This window comes from Coregonus lavaretus, assembly GCF_964263955.1.
Source record: "Coregonus lavaretus genome assembly, chromosome: 14".
Classification (NCBI taxonomy): domain Eukaryota; kingdom Metazoa; phylum Chordata; class Actinopteri; order Salmoniformes; family Salmonidae; genus Coregonus; species Coregonus lavaretus.
The window spans coordinates 14,188,159-14,205,003 of NC_140001.1; the positions used below are offsets into that span (position 1 = coordinate 14,188,159).

The 16,845-nt window shown below is 42.8% G+C and overlaps 1 protein-coding gene across 2 annotated transcripts; it reads left to right on the top strand.

The window, feature by feature from the left end:
* The first annotated feature begins 123 nt into the window (after positions 1-123).
* On the top strand, positions 124-11,730 carry mvk (mevalonate kinase). 2 transcript variants are annotated; one of them, XR_014614227.1, is made up of 12 exons: positions 124-275; positions 386-496; positions 1,607-1,754; positions 3,927-4,074; positions 4,902-5,057; positions 7,207-7,310; positions 7,676-7,721; positions 8,180-8,270; positions 8,770-8,889; positions 9,108-9,261; positions 10,707-11,074; positions 11,449-11,730. XR_014614227.1 is itself a non-coding variant. In XM_084176896.1 (11 exons), exons 2-11 carry the CDS (start codon positions 419-421, stop codon positions 10,856-10,858), a joined length of 1,197 nt encoding a protein of 398 aa, XP_084033022.1. In that variant the 5' UTR covers positions 124-275; positions 386-418; the 3' UTR covers positions 10,859-11,730. The 2 variants fall into 2 exon arrangements, 1 of the variants encoding a protein (XP_084033022.1); XM_084176896.1 differs by having other exon boundaries at positions 10,707-11,730.
* The last annotated feature ends 5,115 nt before the right edge of the window (positions 11,731-16,845 follow it).

Sequence of the window (16,845 nt, forward strand, 5' to 3'; positions counted from 1 at the left end):
CAATCTTATCACACGACCAATGGCACGAGGGAGAGAGTAGGATTTTGATTGGCTAGCAAAATATCTGTACATCTTACCTCTAGCGCTGATTGGACATGAAACCAGTGGCATGCCCCGCTGGCTGCTTGTGTTCTGTTGACCATTCACTGTCGCTTGATGTTTTCAAGATTATGGTTTTAAACAGTGCTGACAGCTTCATAAGGACGCTTTATCCCTTCTAAAAATACAACGGGAGTTTGTAAAGACAACCCCTCATCATACGGAGTGGTTTGGAGGTATTACTATATATAGCTACAGGACGTTTTCCTGATGAATTAACTGGGAAAAGCTAGCTAAGGTTGCTAACGTTAGCTATTTTACTAACAATTCAACATTTACTTGGCAGGCTACATTTTGCTACAGTGAATTTGCTATCAAAATGCAAATCAAGGAATGTATCGTGTCTGCACCAGGGAAAGCTATCCTCCACGGAGAACACGCTGTCGTGCATGGCAAGGTAAGTAACGGTAGAGCTCTAGTTAGTAGCTATCGTATCGGTGGGTGGATCTCTAACACCTGCCAGTGATTTGCTAGGATCAACAGACATACACTGAATACATATATATGCAACAATTTCAACGATTTGACTGAGTTACAGTTTATATAAGGTAATCAGTTAATTGAAATAAATAAATTAGGGCCTAATCTATGGATTTCACATGACTGGGCAGGGGCGCAGCTATGGGTGGGCCTGGGAGTGCATATGCCCACCCACTTGAGAGCCAGGCTCAGCCAATCAGAATGAGTTTTTCGCCACAAAAAGGCTTTATTACAGACAGAGATACTCCTCAGTTTCATCAGCTGTCTGGGTGGCTGGTCTCAGATGATCCCACAGGTGAAGAAGTTGGATGTGGAGGTCCTGGGCTGGCGTGGTTACACGTGGTCTGTGGTTGTGAGGCCGGTTGGACATACTGCCAAATTCTCTAAAACGCCATGGCTTATGGTAGAGAAATTAATATTCAATTATTTGGCAACATCTCTGGTGGACATTCCTGCAGTCAGCATGCCAATTGCACACTCCCTCAACTTGAGACATATATGGCATTGTGTTGTGTAACAAAACTACACATTTTAGTGGCCTTTTATTGTCCCCAGCACAAGGTGCACTTGTGTAATGATCATGCTGTTTAATCAGCTTCTTGATATGCCACACCTGTGGATGGATTATCTTGGCAAAGGAGAAATGTTCACTAACAGGGATGTAAACAAATTTGTGCACACAATTAGAGAGAAATACGTTTTTTTTGCATATGGAAGAATTCTGGGATTTTTTATTTCAGCTCATGAAATATGGGACCAACACTTTACATGTTGCGTTTATGTTTGTTCAGTATATTTTGAGCCTGATTCACTTTATTGTATGAATATCTTACTGAAGATAGTTGTCCATGCCAATCCATCATCTTTATGCACTCATGTATTCATTAGATTTGTTCATCATATGACCCCCAGGACAGACAGTGTATTATTTTATGTGCACCGAAAGAAGATTGGTTGTTGAAATTAAATTGATTTGACAGTAACCACAACAATAATTCAGAGGTATTTTCTCTCCAACCCGTGCTAGGTGGCTCTGGCTGTGAGTTTGAACCTGCGCACATACCTACGGTTGCAGGCCACATCCACCAGTAAAGTCTGCATCAATCTCCCCAACATCAACACTTTCCTCAGTTGGGATGTGACCGCGTTGAAACAGCTGCTCCCTGACTCTGGAGGTGAGATGTTGTAGGGCTGGCAGATTGAAATATACAGTAGCGAATTTGGATGGTAACCCAAGTGGGATTTGAACCCTGGTCCCTGTCAGTCCAACACCTTAGCCATTACACCAAGAGGCTTGAACCTCTTGACAAGGTAGGTGTTGTACTAAGGTTGCTACACTACCCCCCTTCCTTCGGAAAGCTTGTCCCTGCTCTTCAGGTTCCTGGCATCCATGTTGTGGGACATAATGGCCTCCCAGCAGCTCTATTCCACTTCTGACACCAGTAGTGCTGAGCGATTAGGGCTTTTTGAGGTCGTTTTGGTTAAATTATTCAAAGATAATTACGTTTTCGGTTTCAATTATTTGGATTAAATGCTGTAACCACACAGAATAAAACAATTAATAAAAGTCCCATGATGGTAGTGACTGCCCATTACTGCTCATCACTTATTAACCATTTATGCACATTACTTTACTTTAAAATATTTCAGTTGTGTATATTACATTTGTTTTATTTAATGACTTTATTATTTCATTCCAAGTCATCTCATTTCTATGGAGCTGCTGCCTATGCTTTCTGACAATATCACCATTTTTTAGTTCTTCAAAGTAAATAAGGCATACAATTATGACTGCTGAATACCAACTATCTTTTACCTAGATCATGTATTTTAAGGTAGAGATACCTCGTGAAGCAACAGCTGCTCTCTATATCCCCTCACGATCGCGCATTCTTCTTCCTCTTCTGTAGCAAGCGTAAAAGAAACACAGACCAAACATACCAGACTAGTAGATGCGCAATGGATTATGCTGCTGCTTCTTATTATTTTTCTCCTTCTATGATATCATGGCAGTCCGCAAACAAACGTTTAAGATGCATGCCGCCACCTACTGTCCTGGAGTGTGCGATCAATCATGGTCTGCCTAATTCTGCCCTACTAAGAAAAGAAAAGAAATCAATCCATATTAACTTCTACCACACCATCCCCCCAATCAAGCACCCCAACCCCAATAAACTTAATCTATATCATGCTGAAACAATCCACCCTTAGGATTATTCAGCATGTCAACAACCATTTCGACAGTAACATCTGTTACTCTCTAACTATTTTGTCGTATCCACAATAACCTTCAACCTGGCATTTCTGCTTTCCATTTCTGACATTGAAACTAAGGAATCCTATCTGTACTTTTCCAGGCAAAACCTTCTCAGCAGCACTGATAAGCTTTCACTTCTTTGACCCTCTTTCCTACTGATCAACCTTTTGGTCTCAATCACTCTGCCTCCCTTCACATTTTCTTTAATATCATCTGTGGACATAGATATTGGGACCCCAATGATGACTCCCCTCAATCTAGCATAAGTCTAACATTTCCAATGAACTGGGCTAGTTTGAATTCACCTGTCTCTTTCTCTATGGCATTGGTTAATCGGAAAGGGTGTAAATGAGGCCCCGTGGACTCAAACACCATCACAACTTTCCAATCCGACACATTATTACTCTTGCTTCCTACCTTGGCCCTCTTTATGCTTTCTATACTAGATGCTCCACTGCTTTCTGTATCATGATCTCTCTTCTTCCTATGTCTTTCCATTACAGACCATTCAGATCCTTGAGCCTCATCCTCCCACTCCATATCATCAGAACTGTCACCCATATTGATCGCATTCCATCACAGCTGTTGCTTCTCCAACCTTTTCTCAATTTCCTCGACTTCGTCCACACTACTCACCACCATTTCCAACCATCCGCCATACGTTCCTGCAAACCGACCTGCTTCCTCTTCCGTCTCTCGATTATGGTTTAATGACCATGTTTTATGCACTAAAGTATGTAGAATATTGGCCTGTTGGAAACTACAACTCCATACTACATCGCACAGTTCAGGCTCGATCTGATTTATCTCTAGAAAAACTGTGCAACGTATGTGCGCATTGAGCTCACACGAAATGGAATTCAAATAATTGAACCGATGTCAGTCTATTAGTTTAAAAAACGAAAAAGAACAGACATTTAGGTTAATCACTCAGCACTAGACACCAACGTAGCAAATTTGGGAGATAGCCTGAACTGGATTTGAACCCAAAAACTATTGGCAAAGTTCTAGAAGAACAGCTGAAGGTATCGTTGTGGTTGTTTTGTTTAATTCTCCTATTGTAATATCTATTTGTGTCATTCTGTCACAGCTGAGCTGGGGAATGTGAATGAGCTTGATGCAGAGCTTGTCAGGATGCTGCGAAACTTTGTTGGTGTATCAAATGGAACCTTGGATACTCGCAGCATGGCCATCCTAGCCTTCCTCTACATCTACCTCTGTGTCTTTGCCAAGTCAGGGTAAGAGAGACAACTGATGGAGCAAATTGATTTATATAGGCCTGTTAACATAAGGTAATGCTAATCTTGGTACCAAGAACCAAACCTTTAATTCCCTAATGAACACCACAGACCCCATCCTAGTGAGAAAGACTTGGGCAGCTAGGAGCTGGGTAGATGCTAAGGAGTTGGCCTAATCGTGGGTTGACGCGGTCGGCGCTATACTAGCATGTCTGAGAGAGGGGTGGACAGGCTCTGACAGGACGGACAGCCACTAATGAGAGGCTGGCACTGGGCTCACGCTGCAGCCTTAACAATTCTGGATGTGTTTGTCCCTGGGGAAAGCAGGTCCTTAATTAGTTTAGAGCATCCTCCTGTCCTGTCTGCCCAGAAAGAGCCTGGCTGTCATGGACATTGACAGCGGAGCAAGTCTACTGCAGTCACACCCATGCACATATGCACACCACACTAGTCGTTCACAATAAAAAGGACTGCTGTGCCTAGGCCCTTTGGCCAGTTGGATTAAGATCAAAGGAAATGTGCTTTTTGGGGATGTTTTTGCTGTAGGAGCTGTTGCAAAGTGTGAGGTTTCTGTGTGAGATTGAGTGCCCAAAAACCTGTTTACAAACACTAGCAGGTAAAAACAATTGCACCATTTTTGTGTGGTTTCAAGGACATATTTTCATTTAATTTAGCTTTTTCATCCACATTTTATAGTTTTTCACCCAGCCATACCCAACCAGGCTGAATAAATCATACTACAGTCACATTCCTAGATGTAAGCAAGCAAAGCTGAGAATGTTTGCAGTAATTGATTGAATTTGGTTAATGGTTCTCGTCCATCTCAGGGAGTTGCCCAGCCTGACGGTGTCTGTGTGGTCAGAGTTGCCAACTGGAGCGGGTCTGGGGTCCAGCGCTGCCTACTCTGTGTGCCTGGCTGCAGCCATGCTTTCTGCCAGTGGGACCATCCCTTCTCCACTGAGTGACCAGGAAAACACAGCTAGGTAATGAACTCACACCAAATACCCTACTGGATCTATTAACATTTAATCATTTAAAGGAATCTCTCAATAGCAGTTTAATGGAACAAATGAATAAAACATTGTAAGCCATATGTCTTAATCTACAGTTACTGTAGTTCATTTAGTAGCTGCTGCAGCACCACTAGCAGAGTCCTGGTACAGTGGGGAGAACAAGTATTTGATACACTGCCGATTTTGCAGGTTTTCCTACTTACAAAGCATGTAGAGGTCTGTAATTTTTATCATAGGTACACTTCAACTGTGAGAGACGGAATCTAAGAAAATCACATTGTATGATTTTTAAGTAATTAATTTGCATTTTATTGCATGACATAAGTATTTGATACATCAGAAAAGCAGAACTTAATATTTGGTACAGAAACCTTTGTTTGCAATTACAGAGATCATACGTTTCCTGTAGGTCTTGACCAGGTTTGCACACACTGCAGCAGGGATTTTGGCCCACTCCTCCATACAGACCTTCTCCAGATCCTTCAGGTTTCGGGGCTGTCGCTGGGCAATACGGACTTTCAGCTCCCTCCAAAGATTTTCTATTGGGTTCAGGTCTGGAGACTGGCTAGGCCACTCCAGGACCTTGAGATGCTTCTTACGGAGCCACTCCTTAGTTGCCCTGGCTGTGTGTTTCGGGTCGTTGTCATGCTGGAAGACCCAGCCACGACCCATCTTCAATGCTCTTACTGAGGGAAGGAGGTTGTTGGCCAAGATCTCGCGATACATGGCCCCATCCATCCTCCCCTCAATACGGTGCAGTCGTCCTGTCCCCTTTGCATAAAAGCATCCCCAAAGAATTATGTTTCCACCTCCATTCTTCACGATTGGGATGGTGTTCTTGGGGTTGTACTCATCCTTCTTCTTCCTCCAAACACGGCGAGTGGAGTTTAGACCAAAAAGCTCTATTTTTGTCTCATCAGACCACATGACATTCTCCCATTCCTCCTCTGGATCATCCAGATGGTCATTGGCAAACTTCAGACAGGCCTGGACATGCGCTGGATTGAGCAGGGGGACCTTGCGTGCGCTGCAGGATTTTAATCCATGACGGCGTAGTGTGTTACTAATGATTTTCTTTGAGACTGTGGTCCCAGCTCTCTTCAGGTCATTGACCAGGTCCTGCCGTGTAATTCTGGGCTGATCCCTCACCTTCCTCATGATCATTGATACCCCACGAGGTGAGATCTTGCATGGAGTTCCAGACCGAGGGTGATTGACCGTCATCTTGAACTTCTTCCATTTTCTAATAATTGCGGCAACAGTTGTTGCCTTCTCACCAAGCTGCTTGCCTATTGTCCTGTAGCTCATCCCAGCCTTGTGCTGGTCTACAATTTTATCCCTGATGTCCTTACACAGCTCTCTGGTCTTGGCCATTGTGGAGAGGTTGGAGTCTGTTTGATTGAGTGTGTGGACAGGTGTCTTTTATACAGGTAACGAGTTCAAACAGGTGCAGTTAACACAGGTAATGAGTGGAGAACAGGAGGGCTTCTTAAAGAAAAACTAACAGGTCTGTGAGAGCCGGAATTCTTACTGGTTGGTAGGTGATCAAATACTTATGTCATGCAATAAAATGCAAATTTAATTATTAAAAAATCATACAATGTGATTTTCTTGATTTTTGTTTTAGATTCCGTCTCTCACAGTTGAAGTGTACCTATGATAAAAATTACAGACCACTACATGCTTTGTAAGTAGGAAAACCTGCAAAATCGGCAGTGTATCAAATACTTGTTCTCCCCACTGTATATGCTATTCCACCCTCCAGACAGTCAGACAATGCAAATATATTCTGCCCACAATGTGAACAATTTGCTTCCGTTTGGCCGCAGTTTCTCCAGCATCCTACATTTTGTTTTTCAGTCATCTTTAGAGATTTTGATCGTTTTCAGATCCCCATTTTTCTTAAATCTGTTGCCACAACTGGAGGATGCTAGTCCGTTATAAATTCTGGAAGTCAGTTTGGACTTTGTTTCTGATGTCCTCACCTGTCAATATGGGCATGGCTGGACTCATCACAAGCACAGAGTGAGGGACAGCAGGGCTATGTAGATAGGGCTTGAAGGGCCAGTGTAAATCCTCATTGTAATCATTTCTTCTGTATTTCATTGTGTTTCAACAGGTGGGATGAGGTGGAGATGGAGCTAATCAACAGGTGGGCGTTTCAGGGGGAGAGGATCATCCATGGGAACCCCTCAGGGGTGGACAACGCTGTGGGGACATGGGGTAAGAGCCGGATCCCTCTGCCTTGTGCACGCAACAGCACAGACCCCACGGTACCACAAAGCTTTGTGTTGTGGTGTGTGATACAATGAAAGCTGCAATGGTGTTTGTGGAGAATACAATGGAATGGTGTGATACAATCTGGCAACATGTTCTGTCTGCAGAACAGCACTGAACAGTATTGTAGCGGGAGTTATCTCACAACTTTTCTTGTATGATCTCTGTGAGCAGGCAGACGTTATTGATGCAGATGTTACAGTTAACAGTGGGGAAATGTGCTGCATGTAATGAAAAAATGCTATTTTGCTCAAATTACTCTTATGGTATCTGATTGATGCCCATTTCTATCACTGCTTTGACTCTTGTAGGTGGCATATTGAGATACCATTCTGGGAAGATAACAGCCTTAAGCAGGTACTGTACACTAAACCAATCCCTTTCCATTTCATTGCAGTGAATATGGTCAATGGGCCTAATTTACATTGACAGATTTACAGACTGTGATAGCAGGCAATATTTGAAAGTAGGCTACTGTGTTGTGTAGGGATTAAAGAATGTCATCCAGGTCAGTGGGAGCCAATGGATTTTACTCTTGAACAATTATTCCAGCATGGCAGGTGGCATTAAATCCCCAATGAAGTTAAAATGGACTACTTTAGAATAAGGACAGCCCTCCATGACACTGCCCATGCTGTCACAAAACAATTAATGTGAAAGATAGTCTGTGCTCCCTCTCTTTGGACTCTATGGACTCCATTCTGCTATTGCCGCTCATATGAGGGAAACGAGGACAATAGCAACACCTGAATAAATACAGGTACACAATGTGGTATGATATTGGTAACTTTCCTTTAATATTTTCCCACTTGCAGGGTCCCAATGTTAAGGATCCTACTCACAAACACCAAGGTCCCTCGCAGCACCAAGGTACTTGTTGCTGGAGTGAAGGACAAAATGAACAAGGTACTAAATGGCTGCGGTCTTGTCTCCACTGTGTTCTCCTCCCCAGCCCTGTAATTAGTGTAATCGCCAGTGCTTTAATTTGCATGGGAAAGACACTCTGGGGCCTGGCATTGACTGCCTTCATAAAACATGGAGAAGAAGCACTTAGCTAGCACCCTTGTGTGCCGTTGCCTAGGCGACACCCACAGGTGTGAGCACTTCTGTTCCGTTAGATTGGCATAGGTGGTGTTACTGGCAGTGTTATGATTGGGGGAAAGAGTGACATTTTTCACTCAGCACTGAGTGACTGACTTTTTGTGCTGCTATACAAAATGTACTGGCTGTTTTAAAGAATGATATGACCACTAGATGCGACGATATGAATATTTGCTGCTTTAGTCCGCACTGTTGACTTCCTTAAGTATATTTAGTGTTGTTAAATTCCTTTTACATTGAATTCCCAATTATTTGTAAAAAGTATGAATTGTATGTTTATTTGCTGTTCTCTTCCCCCCTCCAGTTTCCCTCTATTATAAACCCTGTACTGGAGTCTGTGGATGCAGTCTCCTGCGCCTGTGAGCAGACCATAACAGAGATGGCCAGCGACACCCCCACACCAGAGCACTACAATGTCCTGGAGGTACGGTATGGAAACGCATGTTGCCTATGGACGGTGTGTTCTGGTGAGGTAGATACTACCGGTCTGACACAGTGTAGAAATGATTGACTTCCTCTTACACATGGTAAAAACTACAGCTGCATGAAAAGCCTAAATACAGAACAAAATAGTGTTTTCATGCAAAACAGATTCAAAATGAAATAATATAAAACCCACAGCTGCTATTATGTCTCCCATAGGAGCTTATTGACATCAACCAGCACCACCTGAACGTGATTGGTGTCGGACACCCGACCCTGGACACCCTGTGCCGGGTCACCCTGGCCAGAGGGCTACACAGCAAGCTTACTGGCGCCGGAGGAGGGGGCTGTGGCATCACCTTGCTTAGACCAGGTACTGTAGCTGTCTGCTAATAACGCCTCCCTACACTTTCATCTGGCTCACAGTAATCGCCCCTATGTGTTCTTACACGGCATTGGCATCGCCACCATCTATGGCCCTCGCCTTCATTTTGGGGCAGGGAGTTGCTGAGAGCCTTGTTGCGTTGTCCATTTGTTATGAATCGTGTGACCTCTTAACAGTGAGCGAGATCTGTGAAATGACATCTGCATGCTGATTGTATGGCGACACATCAGTAGATTTGGCTCCATTATATTGATTTGACGGAGAGCCAAGATATGGGGTGTGTGCCAAAATGTCACCCTCAGTCATCCTCTTCCTCATTTGAGGTAAAAGTTCTGTAGTCTCAAACTGACGGCATAGAGAAGGAGAGCTGGTTCAGTTAGCCAGGAGGATTCTGTGTTTCACGCTTATCTTCCACAAAAATCCACTGCCTACATTGTTTATGCCTGCAGCCCGTAACACACTGAATTTTAATCCGCTAACGACCTCCTAAATAAAGCCCCAAGTGAGGTTGTACTAGCATGCGTTGGCCATTTTTTGTGGTTTGCAGCCATTTTCCAAAAGGTTTAGTCAAGTGTTTTCTCCTCAGTGCTCTCAGATCAGCTTTGAGCGAGAGAAACATGCAGTCAAGTATCCTGCAGCCTTGTTAAAACCCACCACTGTCAGATGACGCGCTACGTATTTATCATTTAGTTTTAATGAGCATTGTAGTGTTTTTTCTCCACATAAAGATGTACTTTAGCTTATGGTTTGCTCTTCAGCTGAATAAATACTACTAATAATAATACAGTATAGTAGCCATTTCAGATGCTTTTATCCAAAGTACAGTACTTACTGTACAGTACAGACAGTGGGAGCATACATTTTTTTGGTATATTTGACCCCAGTGGGAATTGAACCCATGACCCTGGCATTGCTAGTGCCATGCTCTTCCTAGCTGAGCCACACAGCACCACAGATATCATGAAGCGGTTCAGGTTAAATGCCCTCCTCGAGGGTCAGTCTCTCAAATCCCTGGTCACACAAACGTTTCCTTTGCTGCATGTTGTGAGGCTTTCTACTTTTACTTTTGGAAATTGCTCCCCTATTTGACACATTTACACCCTAAGCATTTTAGCCTATGTTTACAAATGATTATCCAGTTATTGGGCACGCTGGTGTTTTGCTAGAGAGGGCTTTGTGGGTTCAGCTCTCACAGCGGCAGTCAGACTCTACCTCCTAGTGGGAGTCTCGCATCACAGAACCCTAGGGTGCGGACTCCGAGGGGTGCCATTTCAGTAGCAACCCTAGTCCTTCTCCCAAGCTCTGCAGATGTAAATGAATCCTCTGGCGCAGTAGGCAGGAACGGAGGGTCAAAAACAAGTTGTGTGTTTTTAAATGTAGCTCACTGTGTGTGATGGTTTGTTTTTCTTTGTCTTTGTGATTTCCTCTCATAGAAACTGAGTTCTCGGTGGTCCAGAATACTATACAGGACTTGAGGGACTGTGGCTATGACTGCTGGGAGACCAGTATCGGTGCAGCAGGCGTGCAGCAGCACTCTCCCCTCGCTGTGAAAGAGGAGGTCCTGGAGGTTTTAGCGCGCTACTGAGACACACTGGCCGTGGGTGTGCCCACTGCCCTCCCTACAGGGTAATGGGGAGCTTTGCTCCATGACTCTGGCCTTCCAACTCTTCTATTGTTAAGGAATGACAACAAACAATAGAAGAGTTGGTTACAGTATGGGATGACGCGTAACTGTTAATAGCACTTGTCTATTAGACTACCAACAGTCAAGACAGACTCTTTGTGTCAGGGGAGGATATTGGCTCATCACTTATTTTTCTAACTCTCAAATCATGCCATTTCATGATCACACCTCACTCACTTTGAAATGTGGATTTCTAGTTTTCTGTATGAACCTTCCCTGGCCTGTATGAACCTTCCCTGGCCTGAAATGAATGTTTACAGATGTGGGTTTGAACAGTTTTTTTAGGTTTAGCATGAGCTTATCATGACATTTCTAAAGAGGATGCTGCAGAAAAGCAAGAGAACCCCTGTGCTCAGCTAGTCTCTGTCTAGCTGCTGGTTTTGGCAGGAACAACTAGTATTCAAAAACGAGTAAAAACAAACACACTGAAAAATATAACAAAGATGGGTGACCAACCTTGACTTTAGTGCTTATTTGTTTTTGAACTCAAGGTTGGTCATCTGTCTTTTTTCAGTGTGCGGTTTTTAGTCTTGTTTTTGAATATCAGTACCTTCATTGACTTCTTGTTCATTTCAAAGGAGGGTGCTGTGATCCGTTTGTCCAATAGATGGCAGCAAATTGTAAGAAGTCACTAACCTCAACAGGGACTGAGCGAATCAGAGCGATAGATTGTCATTCGGTGTTTGCTTCAGGTGTCAATACAATGCCATGGCAGATGCATTACTTGTTAAACTAACCTTTTTAAAATAGAAAATAAACTGTTTCTATGTGTCACATAAGTGGTGTGTGTATGTCTTTAAAGGAGCTATTGCACACTTGGCCACCATCCAAGACTAGTTATAGTGAATTCATAGAATAAAAATACAAAATGGATTTTTAACATAAACCACTTTCTCAAGAAGCATAGCAGGGTAATTGTTTTCTCAAGGTCCAAAGCAAAAATTTAATTTCTCCATTTTTTTTTTTGTGGTGAGACCATGTTTTGAAGACAGCCCCTGAAGCTCTTCTTTCCAAGAGCGGAGTATGAAATTTAAAATGACAGCCATTATCTGATTTCTTTAAGATTTCTAATAAGAGGATAGGCTCATTGTAATGGATGTAATAAATGGAACAGAGTCAAATGTGGTTTCCATGTGTTTGATGCTGTTCCATTAATTCCATTCCAGCCATTACAATGAGCCCGTCCTCCTACAGCTCCTCCCACCAGCCTCCTCTGGTACATATGCATCCCATGTTTCTAGTGATTTATTTACAAAATTAGGAAAGCGTTTGTTTTTGATCATTGTTAATGTTGAGTGAGAAAGGTGGTGTAGGACATGAGGAAGGGGAGGCTGGATCTCTAAGGCTTTTCAGGGAGCCTGGATTACCGTCCTAATGTGGATCAACAGCTCTGTGGCGAGCAGTGACTCACACTTACTTTTGTGCTGACACACACACACACGGGCATCTTCAAATTATGTTTTACTTAACTGCTCATCCCCTAAGCATAACAGAAATTTCCGCCTATGCTGCATTCATATAAGATATGGATTAGCCTAATTTAGAAAACTTCTAATTTCAGAAAAGGTCAGTTCGGGATATCTGAGTCTTGAATCTCCATTTTATTTAATTTCAAATGTCATGAAGATTGAGTAGTGTGGACCTGGCAGTGTGTATGAATGAACGGCATTTGTCACATGCCCCCCACCCTCCTCCATCCCTTTCCGCCTGTCGCCCCTTCCGTCCCCCTGAATTGTGTCATCTTTATGTCAGGGCTGCCCCCGTCACTGCTCAGCACAGTCGCCCCTAACCCCCGCTGCAATTTAATTACCACTGCACTTTTCAATTGAAATGGCATTGACGAGGGGGGACAAGAGGGAGACAGCAGCCCAACCGTTCCTGTTTCATTTGAAGCTCCTCTTTATTCTCTCCTCTCTCTTCTCTCTCGCTCTCCTCTCTTCTCTCTCTCCTCTCTCTTCCTTTTACCCCTGCGAGGCACAGATGTGTTATTTTTTTATCAATGTCAGTGCCAGCTTCTTTTTGCTCTGATGAATAGATTTTAAGAAGGCCCTGACATTATTTCAGATAACAGAAGGAGCAATGAAAGGGGGTCAAGGATAGAGGGAGAATGTCAGCACTGGAGATTACATGAAAACACTAAGAAAGCCTTAAGAGTTCTCCCAGGAGAAAATATATACATTTTTGCAGTGTTTGAATCATTGTGGGAGAATAATAAGGGATGCAGAAATCGTACTGCTCAAGCAAGAGTAACGCAATGGTTAATTTTGCTTGGGAAATGTTGTGGTCATGAATCATGATCACTATGGCACCACCATCCCTTTGGTCTCAATGAGCTGGTGAAATGTTGTCAGGACCCATTCACATTCAACACACAATTGGAACTGGCTGACAAGATATCACTTTGTTCTTGGCCATGACTAATGTTTGCCTATGCATGTTTTTCCTTACAGGTCATTATATCGGTATCTATGTTAGTTGGAGATTTTGAGTACAGTATGTGGTCTTTAACATTTAGTAGTTTCTTAGGATCCCCATTAGCTGTTGCCAAGGCAGCAGCTACTCTTCCTGGATAAAACATGCATATGTTTATGTGTGTATTGTATAATATAGTATACGAACAGAGCTATATGTCTGGGTGAGGGTTGATAGTGTGTGTGCGTACGTGCATGGCCATCCTCTCCCAGCCTCCAGACACAGGCATAGACAGACGGCTGACAGACATCAGCCTCCGAACCCCCTCACTCATTAGGGCTCTGTGACCCTCCTGTGGGGAGGTTGCCCTTTTGGGGAAGTGAAGGGGGTGGAGGGGGCCAGGGGCAACTGGCTGTGGTGAAAGCAGGGGTCTGCTGACCCTATTAAAGCCAGCGGGGTGTGGTAGAATCTGTGACAGAATTCCCCAGAGTCTCCACGCTTCATTTGAAGAGGACTGAAACATTGGTGCCACTTTGTGGCAAAACAATGGGTCACTTGTGACTCACATGAGCACTAACATAACTAGACAGAGTTACCAGAACTACATCAACATAGAGAGCGTTGACCACCACAGCACATGACTAGTGTCCATTCCACATACCATATTCATGTCATTGCATCGATCAGGTAACTGGTTGTGTGAAGTAGCGGAGGACACCTACACAGTGGTATGTCATCCCCTTAGTGCCGGCAGCTCTCTTGTTTAATTGCAGGCTAAGGCCTCGCTTTTTCTTGTTGCCTTTGAAGAGCCTTATTGATTTTTATACCACCCCTCATCCCTGCTCTGCTCGTTTTAAGAGCAAATCTCTTATGGCAAAGTTACCGGGAATGTAAAAGCATAAAATTGTCTGCGTTTTTTTTTTTCTCACAGAAGGCTTTCATGTGCAATCCAGATGTCTTGACACTGAAGTTTAGAAGAATTGGGCTCCTCTGCTTTTTAAAAAGGTTGAGAGGAAGTACTGAGGCTGTATTTTATTCCCGTGGTCTGGCTAGCTCATCACCAACTCCGTTAAAAAATATATATATTAAGGTTTCTACTGAACAAGTCAAGTTCACCCCAACTCTAAAGCAGCTGTGCTCCTGTTGTTATGGTTAAATGAACTGACCCTGTCAAAAATGCCCACCAAAACTATGGCAACAATGATTTCTCAGGTTGTGTGGTTGTCTTCTGTAGAATGAATGGTATCTACTGTAGCATTTGGGTGAATATTCTAGTAAATAATATTGAACTTGCTCAATTGAAGTGGTTTCTCTTGATCTCTCTCGGTTATGAAGCTTCAATCAGAAATATGTACAATTCATTGCATCTATTATTCTAAATCTAGCGATGCAAACATGAATGCCAATTCTTTAGTCATGCTACCACCCGCATTCAGAAGAAGCTGGCATAGAACTCAATGCAATTACACTTGGCTCTCTAAAGAACCCAAATATTCAAGCAGAAATTTGATTAGCATTAATTTAATAAGAGCCATCTTATCTAACATGAATACTTTGAACTGCCTTATGAATAGAAAATATACTCATAATTTTCCTTTGGATACCTGCCAATTCATTTAATCCTGTTGTGTGTCGACGAGGTTTTGAGAGGATGAAGATCTTCGTATTTAATCACGTGTCACCACAGTGTGATTGATGGCCCATTTAAAACCCAGTCAACCACTCATTCTAAAAGATTCCGCATTAAAGTGAATAAATCAAGGGGTACAACAGGATTCATAGAATGGGGGGAAACACATTAATCCCTATTAGGAGCTCTGTGTCCACATCCCTATATCCCGTTGGTCTGTGCTCCACTGGGGGCCACACACACACCAGCCATACCACCCCCCCACCCCCCCTCTCTCTTCCACTGCCTGTTTAGATCACTCCACTCATGTAATTACTATGGGACAGGTAGGAGTGTTCATATTTCATCCGCTGCATTCACGATAACATCTAATAATCTGAAAGCGTTGCAAAATTGGTATCTCTTCATTCTCATGCATTATGAATGAGTCACTGTTTTGCATAGATTAGCAATCACAGAAACCTTTCATATCAGAATGTGGCAGGAAGGTTCTATCTCTCTCTTTTTTTTTGAAGACTTGAGGTGACACATCCCTCCACATCCCTCCGCTTTTTAAGATATGACAGATCGGGTGATACTGTCTCCCCCGTTTCTCATCTATTCTCCCTCTTGCACTCTGATTTATTTCTCCATGCATATCATCATCATCATAGGGGGAATATATGTAATTTTCAACCTGCTTTTAAATTGAATGCTCACTTGCTGAATATTTTTGCATCTGCAGTGTTGTGTCTGGGGCTGAATGGCTCAGCTCAGCAGGGTTGTTCTATTATCAAATTAAACACAGGCAAAAATGTGAATTTCCGCCTATAATGTCATACCCAAACTAAAAAGTATATAACTCAGGAATGATTTGCTGCACATGCATATGGATGGTATCGTTTGAAAGGAAACACTTTGTAGTTTGTATAGAAATGCTCATATCATAGATAGGAATTACACAAGACAAGGTGCAGAAATAAAAACCGTTATGTTTTTAAACTTTCAAAGTAATGTTTCACATCACATGAAGAAGTAGTGCTGAACAATGTTTTGGAGTTATGTCCAAGTAGCCCAACATGTACCCAAAGTGTGACATACAAAACGGTTACAAAATTGAGAACATTTCTTCACAGAAAAACAAATGGTCAAGCAGTTTTCAAAACGGAGGCCTCAAACATCCAAAATATCAGAGGTGCAGGGCAATGTTTTCAACAATATACAATAAAACCGTGTCCTGGGGACATATTGAAATGTGTATTTGATTTGAGCCAAGCAGAGGTGCACTCACACAAAACAATCAACAATGCTGGCAGCAGTCAAGCTGGAGATGTTGGCTAGGGGTGCCAACAGGGGAGACAGTGGACCAGGCCCGCAGCCTGGTTATTGGCTCCCATTCATCATCAGTGTCCTGACTGGGTAGGAAGAATGAGGATAAATTATCATACTGAAAGCTACATTACATTACAGTGGAAACTGGTGCAAAATACAAAGCCTGAAATATGTATTTGATTTGAGGCACACAGAGGTGCACTCACAAAAAACGATAAATATGTACAAAGGCACGGAAGCATTGAGCAGTATTGCCCAGTGGTACACTCACACAATATTTTTTAACTAAGGTAAAAACATAGCCTACTATGAAAAGATAAAGATTGCTAGTTATCTAAACCAAAACAAAAGTAATGCTTTGAGCCTGGACCTTATAGCTAAGACTGAGTCCCAAATGGTACCTTATTCCCTATGCAGTGCACTACTTTTGACCAGGGCCCATAGTGTCATGGTCAAAAGTAGTGCACTGTATAGGGGGAATAGAATGCAATTTGAGACTTGTCCTAAAAAACACAAATCCAAAAACAAGCAATGA

What these genes read in the sequence shown, in the direction of transcription:
- mvk (XM_084176896.1), top strand. Translation starts at nt 419, where the DNA reads ATGCAAATCAAGGAATGTATCGTGTCTGCACCAGGGAAAGCTATCCTC. An exon ending in CAACGCTGTGGGGACATGGG is followed by an intron (nt 7,311 to 7,675) that starts GTAAGAGCCGGA and finishes TGACTCTTGTAG; the next exon opens with GTGGCATATTGAGATACCAT. An exon ending in AGCACTACAATGTCCTGGAG is followed by an intron (nt 8,890 to 9,107) that starts GTACGGTATGGA and finishes TGTCTCCCATAG; the next exon opens with GAGCTTATTGACATCAACCA.